Source organism: Notamacropus eugenii, chromosome 2 (genome assembly GCF_028372415.1).
Source record: "Notamacropus eugenii isolate mMacEug1 chromosome 2, mMacEug1.pri_v2, whole genome shotgun sequence".
Taxonomy (NCBI): Eukaryota; Metazoa; Chordata; class Mammalia; order Diprotodontia; family Macropodidae; genus Notamacropus; species Notamacropus eugenii.
In genome coordinates, this window is record NC_092873.1 from 77538584 (window position 1) to 77549363 (window position 10780).

General features: G+C 51.2%; 2 protein-coding genes across 3 annotated transcripts; one reads left to right on the forward strand and one right to left on the reverse strand.

The window, feature by feature from the left end:
- Positions 1 to 3432: 3432 nt before the first annotated feature.
- On the forward strand, positions 3433 to 7334 carry SLC25A35 (solute carrier family 25 member 35). 2 transcript variants are annotated; one of them, XM_072641104.1, is made up of 5 exons: positions 3433 to 4587; positions 5437 to 5502; positions 5999 to 6151; positions 6387 to 6521; positions 6697 to 7334. In XM_072641104.1, exons 1-5 carry the CDS (start codon positions 4213 to 4215, stop codon positions 6868 to 6870), a joined length of 903 nt encoding a protein of 300 aa, XP_072497205.1. In that variant the 5' UTR covers positions 3433 to 4212; the 3' UTR covers positions 6871 to 7334. The 2 variants fall into 2 exon arrangements, with proteins under 2 accessions (XP_072497205.1, XP_072497206.1); XM_072641105.1 differs by lacking the exon at positions 5999 to 6151 and having other exon boundaries at positions 3472 to 4587.
- Positions 7306 to 8991, reverse strand: RANGRF (RAN guanine nucleotide release factor). Its single transcript, XM_072641106.1, has 6 exons — positions 8873 to 8991; positions 8627 to 8711; positions 8416 to 8532; positions 8101 to 8254; positions 7778 to 7863; positions 7306 to 7580 (listed from the first exon to the last, which is right to left on the reverse strand). Exons 2-6 carry the CDS (start codon positions 8701 to 8703, stop codon positions 7448 to 7450), a joined length of 567 nt encoding a protein of 188 aa, XP_072497207.1. The 5' UTR covers positions 8704 to 8711; positions 8873 to 8991; the 3' UTR covers positions 7306 to 7447.
- Positions 8992 to 10780: the final 1789 nt, after the last annotated feature.

Sequence of the window (10780 nt, forward strand, 5' to 3'; positions counted from 1 at the left end):
CCCTTTCTACCTTTCCAGTCATCTTTGATAAACTTTACTCCTCCCTGCAGTCCAACACAGGCCTCCCTGCTGTTCACTCAGATAAGACATTCCATCTCTAGATTCCTGTGTTAAGCCTATGCCTGGAAATCTTTCCCTCTTCATCTCTGCCTCCCAATCCTTCAAGTGCCAGAAGTACCTTCTTACAAGGAAACTTTCCCAACCTCCTTTAATTCTGGTGCCTTCCCTCTGTGATTATTTTCAATATATCCTGTATACATCTTGTTTGCAATATAGTTATTTGCAATTTGTCTCCCCCATTCAATTCTTTGTCTCTCCAGCACTTAGCACAATGCCTGACAAATGGTCTGTGCTTAATAGATACTTGCTGAAATATTGTAAAGATTGAAAAACTTAGGAACTCTGATCAACACAATGACCAGCTGTGATATCAGAGGACTCATGAAGAAATAGGCTACTCCACTCCTCAAAAAGAGGTGATTGATTCTTGAGTATACATTGAGACACATGGGGTGGGGTTGGCTCCCCCCCACCCCAGCCAATCCTGGGATTTGTTTTACTTGAATATACATGTTTATAACAGTGCCAGGCCTAGAGGCCTGAGGGCTACCCGAGTCTTACCTTACCTATCGCAGGTCTTCGGCTGGCCAAACCGGATAAACATGTGAGAGAAGAGACTTTCCAGAGTCGAACAAGGGTTAGGCTTTATTCAGGGTCTTGGTTACATGTGCAGGGGGAATTCTTCCTTAGGAGAGAGGGGAATCTCCCAAGGAGGCAAAGATCTTACAGTAAGAGAATGAAAGCAGAAGTGGAAGTGGGGAGAGAGGGGAGAGGGAAGAAAGAAGAGAGGAGAGAAGGAAGAGGGGCCTTCTGTCCTGTAAGGGCCCCTCAGCGCTAAGAGCGCCTTCGGGCTTTCCTGACCCTACTTAAGCTCTCCTGCCACATCGTTTGCACCTCAATACCGTGCCTGTTAGATAACAATAGGTGTGCCCAGATCTGGGCCAATCTCGAGGGCGAGGATGCTCTCTCCCATCACGTTTCCCAGGGAAGAGGCGGAAATGCACGAGATAGCTCGGGTCTCACACCTCAATTCCCTGCTGTTCCCTGGGGGGCCTCATGAGAACTCTAAGGTTTAGAAGTCCTCACTTTTACCTGCCTGAGACTGTCCACATGGAACTGAGCTTACACCCCCAACATAACAGAGGTTTTATTTTTCTTGCTTTCTCACTGAGGAGAGGGGAAGGTAAAAGGGAAAGAAGGAGATCTATCTTCACTTGAAAAATAAAATTTCATTTTAAAAAATGCCCTTATCATGCTAGTTATTCCCTTATGCTAATTTCCTCTACTTCCTTCTAAGATTGAGAGGCATTTACTAGATGGTATTTTAAAAATAATTTTAAAAGTTGACTATGTTTCTTAAGCCAGGAAATAATAAGCTGTTGATCAACAAAATGCTAAGCTGTGTATATTCTATTGAAAGCTCCTATATTTGTAAAAAGAGAAGGTAAGAACACCTCTGATTCGAAGGATATGAAAAATGTTATCAGTGGAAGGTGATATCTTAAAGTGGACAAATATTTAGACAACATGGAGAAATGGTATTGACTACTACCTGAGAAGTCGTGCACATAAATTCAGTATTCATATACTTCTGAAATGGTCAGGACAGCAAGGGGCAAAACTTGGAGCATTTTTACTTCCGATTTTCTCCAAGTTACTTGGAAAGGGAAAACCACAGTGATGGAGGGGAGTTTCAGAGAAGCACCATACTCAAGAAGGCAGTAAAAGCAAGTTTTAAGGGTATCCTTAGTAAGTTCCCCTGTTCACTGGGTGACTGACAACTCAGCCTGCCTTGTCTCCACATCTGCCCTGATGGCTATACAACATGTTCTTTTGTGCTGATTGTCTCAGGTCTAGAACACCTCTGCCTCTTAGAATCCCTAAGGTCCAACGTCAGGGTGCATCCCAGCTTGGGTGCCATCTCCTACTGGAAGCTCTTCCTGAGTTATTGGTGTTTTTTTCTCTCATCCATGAAATTTGCTTTTCTGAATTTGCGTACACAGTCTTAATCCTCTATTATTTTAGTCTTTGTGTCTCCCCAACTCCCACAGTAGTGTTTAGGAAGGGGTATAAACAACCTTATGAGGTAGGTGCTACTATTTTCCCTATTTTATAGTAGTGGAAACTGAGGCAGATAAGGGTTAAGTGACTCATTTCTCACCTGAGATTTTCTGCTTTGGGATTTCTCTGACTTCTCCAACTTGACCTGAGGAGCTCAATATTGAGATAACATCCTCCCCAATAGACCCCATCAACCTTAGTTCTCCATCTCATCACTTAAAATCTGTCCCTCTGATTAGAGAGTCGAGTCACGGACTCAAACCTCCATTTAAAGTGAGCTCCAATTCATCTCTTTGTTTCTTACCTGGCTGCCCTGCTTTGGAAATTCTCTGACTTTTCACCTCCACCCCATCTCTCATCCTTTTTCCGCTTCCTAATATACTGTCTTTGAGGATGATAGGAACTGTCTTCTCTCCTGATTGTTTCCCCAGCATTTACCACGGTGCCTGGCACATACGGCCCTTAATAAATATTTACTGAGTTACTGATTGACTTGCCCAGAATGGTTTAGCACATAGCCAGCACAATAATGAAGGCATGAATGGATGGGTGAGTAAATGCACAAATGAACGCGTAATGAATGGGTAAATGCATGCATGCAAGAATGAATGAATGAATTTCTGTGGACAGTTATGTAACCAGCATCCTGGACTACTGCAGATTAACAAGAGAGACAGACAGACAGAGAGAAACAGAGAGAGAGAGAGAGAGAGAGAGAGAGAGAGAGAGAGAGAGAGAGAGAGAGAGAGAGAGAGAGAGAGAGAGAACAGAGGGAGAGACAGAGAGAAACAGAGAGAGAGAGAGAGACAGAGAAACAGAGAGATAGAGACAGAGAGACAGAGACAGAGAAACAGAGAGACAGACAGACAGACAGACACAGAGAGAGAGAAACAGAGAGAGACAGAGACAGACAGACAGACAGACACAGAGAGACAGACAGACAGCGAGAGCCGCGCACAGGTCACTCCGCTCCTAGCTGTCCTCAGAACCTGCGCCTCCAGAACACCTGTTTCCTTCCCCTCCTCCTCCTCTCTCTTCTTCTCCTCTCTCTCCTTTCTCCTTCCGGGGGCCTCGGCGCCTCTGGACACGGCCGACCTAGCGGCGGCGTCTCCCGGTGAAGACGCGGCCGGCTCCCGCGGGTGAATGAGCACAGCGAAGCTTGCCAGCCCCTCCCCCACGACCCGAGCCCCCTAGCGGCCGAACCGAGGCTGCGGCGCCGGCGGCGCCGGGAGAGTTAACCTTGCGCCAATTTCCCCGCCTCCCTCCCGCCCAGGTAATTGGAGGATGGGCCGAGGCGTCCTCTCCCATTGGTCGTGGAGCCGGCTCGGCTCTGATTGGCCTGGGGCTCCCAGAGAGGTTGTGCGCTTGGCCCCGAGTGGCAGTCCCAGGCCTCCCCGGGGCTCCCTTGTCGGGCCGAGCTGCAGCCGCCAGCAGCCCCTGGGGTAGGACGCGAGCCTTGGAGACTCAACTCCGGATCCCGGATGCGGGGTTCCACCTGATGTTGGAGCGGACCCGTCTCCGCCGCGCCCCGGGCCAATTGCTGAGAGCTCCGTCGGGCCCCCTTGTCTCTTCCCTCGGGGATCCCTCGGGTCTGCAGCGCGGCTCTGTCTCCCCGGCTCTGTCTCTGCCTGTCCCTCACCCTCCTCTCCGGCTCTGGACCCTCTGCGACCTCTCTTCCTTTGAGCCCCAGACCAGCCAGGACCCTTCCTCACAGATAGGTCTCTCCCCCACCCCTCCCCTTCCACTGCTGCATGCTGCTCCAGCCTTACTCTAGTGACTTATCAATCACGATTCCCTCTAAGGTTCCTGTATCCCAGTCCTGCTACTTGTCTCCCTGACCGCCTTTAACCCTGGTGCCATCTTGCCCCGCTCATCTCCAAACTCCAGAATTTCCTGACCCCTTGACTTCTAACCCTCCACACTCCTTTCCTTCCGTTCCTCTTGAACTTGAGCCTTTCCTGACACCCACCCTCCCTCCTTCCTTCTTCCACTCGCCCCAACCCCGGTAGCCCCTAACACTTCCCTCGACCTAGCATCTTTCTCTGTCCACTTCTTGACTTCTGGTCCAGCTCCTACAGCCTGCCAGGAGCCATGGACTTCCTGCTGAGCGGCCTGGCCGCCTGTGGAGCCTGTGTGTTCACCAACCCCTTAGAGGTGGTGAAAACCCGCATGCAGTTGCAGGGCGAGCTCCAGGCACCGGGCTCTTACCAGCGACACTACCGAAATGTCTTCCATGCTTTCTTCACCATTGGGCAAGTGGATGGGTTGGCTGCCCTGCAGAAGGGCCTGGCCCCTGCGTTAGTATACCAGTTCTTAATGAACGGGATAAGGCTGGGGACCTATGGGCTTGCGGAGGCTGGGGGTTATCTCCATGACTCCAATGGGAACCACAGCCCTGGCCGTAGTGCTGCCGCCGGGGCCCTTGCTGGAGTTATGGGTGCCTACATAGGGAGCCCCATCTACATGGTAAGGATTGACCAGATGAGGTCCTGTCTACAAAAAGGCTTTGGGAGGCTTTGGGAGGTCAAGGAAGAGCCAAGTGATTAAAGTGATCAAAAGGTAGTTTAGGTGAGGGAACTTATAGGGGTGGAGAACCTTTGGCCTCTAGGCCACTTATGGCCTTCTAAGTCTTTGGGAGTGGCCTTTTGACTGGTCCAAGTTTTATAGAACAAATCCTTTTAATTAAGATAATATGTTCGGTAAAGTTTGGATTCAGTCAAAGGGCTGAACTTGAGGACCTAGAGTGCCACGAGTGGCAAGGATCTTCTGTAGAGGTAAATCTTCTGATTCTTGGTTTAGTAATGGCTTTCTTGGGAAAGAGGAAGTTTGCATTTGACTCCTAGGTTTGTGAGGACATCTCTAGAGTGTGGAGCATAGCATCCAAGAGGCAAATTATAAACAAGGATCCTACAAACTTGCCTTATAGTCTGCTAGAAAAGCTGGAACTCTAGGTCCCTCAAGGCAATCCAGTCAGAAGCTAAAGTGTGGATACTTGGGTTTCACTTAGCTTGATGTCTTCCCTGGACCTTATTGACTGTAGGTAGTGATTATATTCCCCACTCCAAAGGCACCAGGGAGGTGTAGAGAAAATGAGGTGTCTAGTTAGTGCTAGGAGATCTTCTGGGACTGAAGCCAAGGGACACAGAGTCCCATGACCAATTTATTTTGTGGGAACAACAATAATTATCAGATTAAAGGATTTACTTCTTTAGCTACTCTCATAGGAGACTAGGGGCTAAGCACCTGGGCTCCTGATGAAAGTGGGGGGAAGGGTGCCTGGGTCTTGGGCAAATGACACCACCCCCTTTCTCCCAGGTGAAGACACACCTGCAGGCACAATCAGCCTCTAAGATTGCAGTTGGGCATCAATATAAGCATCAGGTGAGGGATTCACTACCCACTCACCCCCACTGCCCCTGGACTCTCTGCTTTCCCCTTCTGACACCTCCAGCTCTGATTGCCTCTCCCTTCACAACGATCCAAAATCAGCTCCTGACCCTTCCTTATAAGTCCAGCCACTGAGTCTCCTCATTATATGACCAATTCATCTTGCTTTCCACTCACATGTTTTACACACACCATCTTCTCTCCCTGACTCTTACCACATTCCCTGACCCCAGTCCTTTTTTTCTCTTGAAAGGTGAGGGGTTAGGGGAGGGAGAACAGTCACCATGAAAACTGAAGAGGCTCATTCTGGCTCTGGGTCTCCCTGGGGCTTGTTGTCCTGGCAGCTAGCGTCTCAGAAGAGGTGAAGGGATTTAAAGAGTCCATAGTCACTTGTTTTAAAAGGTCTTTGTAAACCCAAAATGCAGAAATGTATTAGCTGGCAGGCCTTGGAAGCTGTTCTGGTAACTGAGCCCCACCATTCCCCTACCAGGGCATGTATCAAGCACTGTCTGTGATTGGAAGAAAGCAGGGCCTGGGGGGTTTATGGAGAGGGGCACTGGGAGGACTCCCTCGTGTTATGGTCGGCTCCTCCACTCAGCTCTGCACCTTCTCATCCATCAAAGATCTTGTGACCCAGTGGGAGGTACCACTTGGTGGGGATCGGGGCCCCTTGCTCCATTTGGGATTGGGAGGAGGGAGGACCACCAAGTCACCCTTAACTGTTGAGACACCACTAATCTGACCCTGGCATCACAAAGATGCTGTTTCCCAAATATGAGGAAACTGGCAGGGCCTCAGGGAAAGGGGAGGGACTGGGTTGCTCTTCTATACTGTTTTTTTTTATCTATTCCCTCCACCCCCACCTCCCACTGCTTCAGGTTTTTCCGCCACAGAGTTGGAAGTTGGCTCTGGTTGCAGCAATGGTGAGTAGCCTGGCTGTTGTCCTCGCCATGACACCCTTCGATGTAGTCAGTACCAGGCTCTACAACCAACCCACAGATGCCCAAGGCAAGGTGAGAGGGTTCAGGGTAGGGGAAGCAGACTTGAATTATCATACATTAAGTGCCTGATGGGGGTGGAGTGTGGCTAAGGAGGTGGTCAGATGGGTGAGGAAGGGTTACAGGGAGGGCAAAGGTGGGATGGGAGAAGTCCATAATGTACCCCCCTTCCCATGTCCACCCTACCCAGGGTCTGATGTACCGGGGACTACCAGATGCATTGATGCAAACAATTCGGACTGAAGGCATCTGGGGCATGTACAAGGGCATGGGTGCTTCCTACTTCCGACTTGGCCCCCATACCATCCTCTCTCTCTTCTTCTGGGATCAGCTTCGATTCTTTTACCAGAAATACAATCAGTGACCACTACTCAACTCCAAATTTTCCCTCAACACACTCCATTTAGGAAGGATTACCTTTCTCCCCCTTGATCTGATATTTCTTGGACCCTTTCATACTTTTAGGTGTTAATGACTGATAATCACTTATTCACTCCAACTCCTCACACCCTTTTTCTCAGGGTCAAATCACTATGTGGGGCACTCCCATCCAATCATCATCACTCCTGCCATCATACACAGCTTACTTACTTACTTACCCTTACTCTCAGGGTTGAATCAATCAAAGGGATATTTTCTTCTTGCCCAGACTGCTAGCTTCCAGTTCCCATGCATAGCTTTAAATCTCCTCCCCCAAAACCAAAGGGAACTGGAGGGACCTATTTTCATCCCTGCCTCTAGATTCAAATTGTATAAATGCTTCCTCCATCTCCCCTCCACCAAAGCCACAGAGATTGTATTGGTATAAAGCAAGTTTATTTCTGCAAAGGTGGCGCCTTATGTCTGTCTGTGGAACAGGGGATATGAGGGAAACCCCAACCATCAATCCCTTGCTTCTGTTGGGGAATCCAGACATTCAGACACCAGCAGCAGAGGGCAGTTCAGGATCTTTCCCGTGGGCCAAAGATGCTGGGGTCAAGGAGAGTCAGGGAAGACACTAGTCTTTCAAAGTCAACCAGGGTCCAGGGTGGGAGGCATTGGGCTTCATGGCCTTGGGGTGGCCTACTCCCAGAGCTGGGGAAGAGAATAAAAGGATTACACAGGGCTCCGATTTCTTCCTCCACAGCAAACAGGCATTTTCCCCTGCCACTCCCACACCCCACACCTCCTCCTCCTTTCAGCTCCTCCACCAGCAAGAATTCCCCCAGCCTTCCCCTCTTCCCCAATCCCCCATCAGTGACCCAGTCATCCAGCCCAGACGCTCCATTTACCTCGGCTCATTGAAAGTCAGCAGGAGGTCAGTCCCATATTGGGGCAATCGGAACAAGGCCAGGTGTAAGATCACATCCTTTTCATTCTGTGGGCAGCAGAATCAGCTCAGATTATTGTGCAATCAGCCAGTGTCGGAGCTGCCGGGACCCCGAAGGTCATCCCTCCTTTTCCCTGGCTTCGAAGCCCTTTCCTCTGAACTCCACTCCCGCTCTTCCTTCCACCACCCATTCCAGCCCCTGGCTGGGCTTCCCGCAGGGTCTTCTTCGACATCCCCCTCCTCCTCCCGCAGACCACTCTCCCTAGCCAACCCCAAAGCCCTCACCTCCTCGCTCTCCTTGACCACACGCTGCCGTCCACAGAGGACCCAGGCTTCCCGGCAGCCCCGAAGAGACAGAGCGTGGGGGGAGAGAGGCTCCACAGCCTCGACTTGCTCGCTCCCTGTCCCTTGCACCCCTCCCAGAGCCTCGAAGTGGTACCTAGATGGGGAGGGCGAGAAGAAAGGGGGGGAGAGCGTGACAATTTCAGACACACCCTCCCTGCAGAGGAGGCCCGTAGGCCACGCCTCCTCCTCCACTGGAATTCATAGCACTTTCCCATTGGCTAGAAAAATGCCCCCGCCCCCGGCGGAGGAGCTCACCGCGCTGCTGCTTCTCCTTGCACGTGCGCCTGCAGCTCCAGGAGCTCCACGATGAGACTCTGCTCCGTCCCGCGGTGGCAGAAAACTTCCTGGTTGTCCGGTACCGGCCGGAAATCACTGAGGGGCAGAGGCCGAGTATGAGCACGATAACCTGCCCCCCCGCTGTCCCGCAGGCTCCCGTACCCCCCCACACCCGGCAGTGACCTCTGACCTCACGTCCAGAGCCCCTGGAGGAAGGGTGATGGAGAAGGCTCCCCCGAACAGCGGATGATTTCGTTTGGGCTCCATAGACGGGTCTGTAAGGGGGCGGCGAGAGAAGGGAAAAAGTTTGTGGAGGAGCGATGCATTCCCTCCCCTCCCCCCGCCAGCGTCCTTAGCCGTGAAGGCGGGGCGGGGGCAGGTGGGGAGAGTGGGCACATGTTCTCTCATCCTCCGGGCCATCGCGTTCTTTCCTTACCTAGTAGTCTTCGTTCTTCTTTGGTTGGGGGCCCTTTAAGGTCTGGCCCCGCCCCCCGACCCAGCCACCCAATGGGCGCCGCCACCTCCCCCCCCTTGGTCTGCCGGGCTAAACTCAACTGCCTAAAAGATGGAGGAGGCGGTGGGGTCAAATATCTTGCCGAGGACCAATGGGAGAGATGAGCAGGGTCTCTGGTTTTGTGACGTATACGGCAGGCTCCCTGGGGGCCACTCATGGCACGGCCCTGGCCTCTTCTTAAAGAGGCTGCCGCTAAGGTAAAAAAGGCTGAGAAGAGTAGGAGGACAGGACGCCGTTGCGGGTTCAGCGTTTGTGTTCTCCGCTTGGTTCGGAAGGACCGGACGCCGGTGCCCCTCCCGCAGGCCTCTCCTCAGCCGCCGGAATAGTATCCAGTTTTTATCAGTTAATCCCCGGGGACTAGCTGCGAGATTAAGGAAACCAAGGGACCAGGTGCCGGACCCTCCCCAGCGCTCCAAACGCACACGCCCCTTCCTGGTCCCTGGAACCCGAGACGCCAGCCACTAATTGCTTGAGTAACCCAAGTAATGCCCGCGGCTCCTTTCCCGGGAGCGCTACGGGGAGTGCAGGCGTGGGAGAGTGGGGCGGTGCAGATCTGGCCGCAGGGCTGGATTCCTCGGACTTGGGCACGGGAACACCCAGGTTCCAAGAGTGGGAACAAAGATTTCCAAGGTCATCCCGTCCCACCCACAGCTGAAAGGAAAGTCAAAGCATTCTTCTTCAGCTTGATGGGGTCCGCAGGATCCTGAATTTGGAGTCCAAGGAGACCTGGGTTTGAATTACGGGTCTGCCACTTGGAGGGGGTTGGACTCCAGTGGCATAGCTCCAGATGGGTGATCTATCCTTGTAAGTAACAGTGGAGAAGTTAATTGTCTTGTAATTCCACTTTCGTACAACGCTGGGACTTGGAGCTGCTGACGCTAGGGTCAAACCCCTCCCTGCCATTTACCATTTGTATGACAGGGCTACAGCAACATATTCCACCTCCCTCATTTTACAGATGAGGAAACCAAGGCTCAAAGGGATTCAATGACTTGTCCGGGGTTACATAGCTAGTGTCAGACCTGTCTTTCAGACCCAAGTCTTCCTGGCTACAAGTCCACTACTTTTTTCACTCCTCTTCACTCAAAAATCTTAGACTTTAGGATTATTAGGAATTTCATTATGAAGTTGCCTTTCTGCAACTTCTACACCTTGCTCCCATATTATTAAATCCTTTTCCTTCCCTGTTTAGGGTGTTTGAGTTGAGACAGGAATTATATCTCAACTTTCTCCACCCCCACCCCCAATATACTTCTTCCCATTTCCCATTAGGGAAGTCTATATGAGGCCTAATCTTCTTGTGTCCAAGAGATGGCTTCCCCTTCCTTAAAATCCCACAGTCTGCAGTTCTACAAGCCCCTTCTTTGACTCTTATCTTGGTGATGGGGTTTCCCATCTCTTCTCCGGGCCAAGAAGTGTTCTGCCTCTGAGTCAGAACTGGAATAAAACATTTGTGTGCTTCACTGGAGACCGGGTTTGAAAATTGTACTACCCTCCTTCTCCTAGGGTCTCCTACCTCTAGTCCACCCCCATCCCCAGGAGATTGTGAAGCCAAATAACTGTATTTATACAAGATGAAAATCTGAGCTGAAATCATGATCTTGAGGTGACCTTTGGTGCTATGCTGATGAAGCACAAACCTCTTTCCCCCCTCAACCCCGCCCCAACTCCCTGCCCAGTTCTAGCATGAGGGGTTGAGGCCTCCCCCAGAGTACCTGTGCCATGTACCAGACTGAACTAGTTCTAACTGGAGCTCTCAGAAAAACTTGACAAAATGAGAGCTTTGAAGCAAATTTTTATGTTGGTTTTCTTGACTGAAGGGCTTGAGCG

What these genes read in the sequence shown, in the direction of transcription:
- SLC25A35 (XM_072641104.1), top strand. Translation starts at nt 4,213, where the DNA reads ATGGACTTCCTGCTGAGCGGCCTGGCCGCCTGTGGAGCCTGTGTGTTC. An exon ending in ATCTTGTGACCCAGTGGGAG is followed by an intron (nt 6,152 to 6,386) that starts GTACCACTTGGT and finishes CCACTGCTTCAG; the next exon opens with GTTTTTCCGCCACAGAGTTG. An exon ending in CCACAGATGCCCAAGGCAAG is followed by an intron (nt 6,522 to 6,696) that starts GTGAGAGGGTTC and finishes CACCCTACCCAG; the next exon opens with GGTCTGATGTACCGGGGACT.
- RANGRF (XM_072641106.1), bottom strand. Translation starts at nt 8,703, where the DNA reads ATGGAGCCCAAACGAAATCATCCGCTGTTCGGGGGAGCCTTCTCCATC. An exon ending in CCAGGGGCTCTGGACGTGAG is followed by an intron (nt 8,533 to 8,626) that starts GTCAGAGGTCAC and finishes TCTGCCCCTCAG; the next exon opens with TGATTTCCGGCCGGTACCGG. An exon ending in TGGTCAAGGAGAGCGAGGAG is followed by an intron (nt 7,864 to 8,100) that starts GTGAGGGCTTTG and finishes TGCTGCCCACAG; the next exon opens with AATGAAAAGGATGTGATCTT.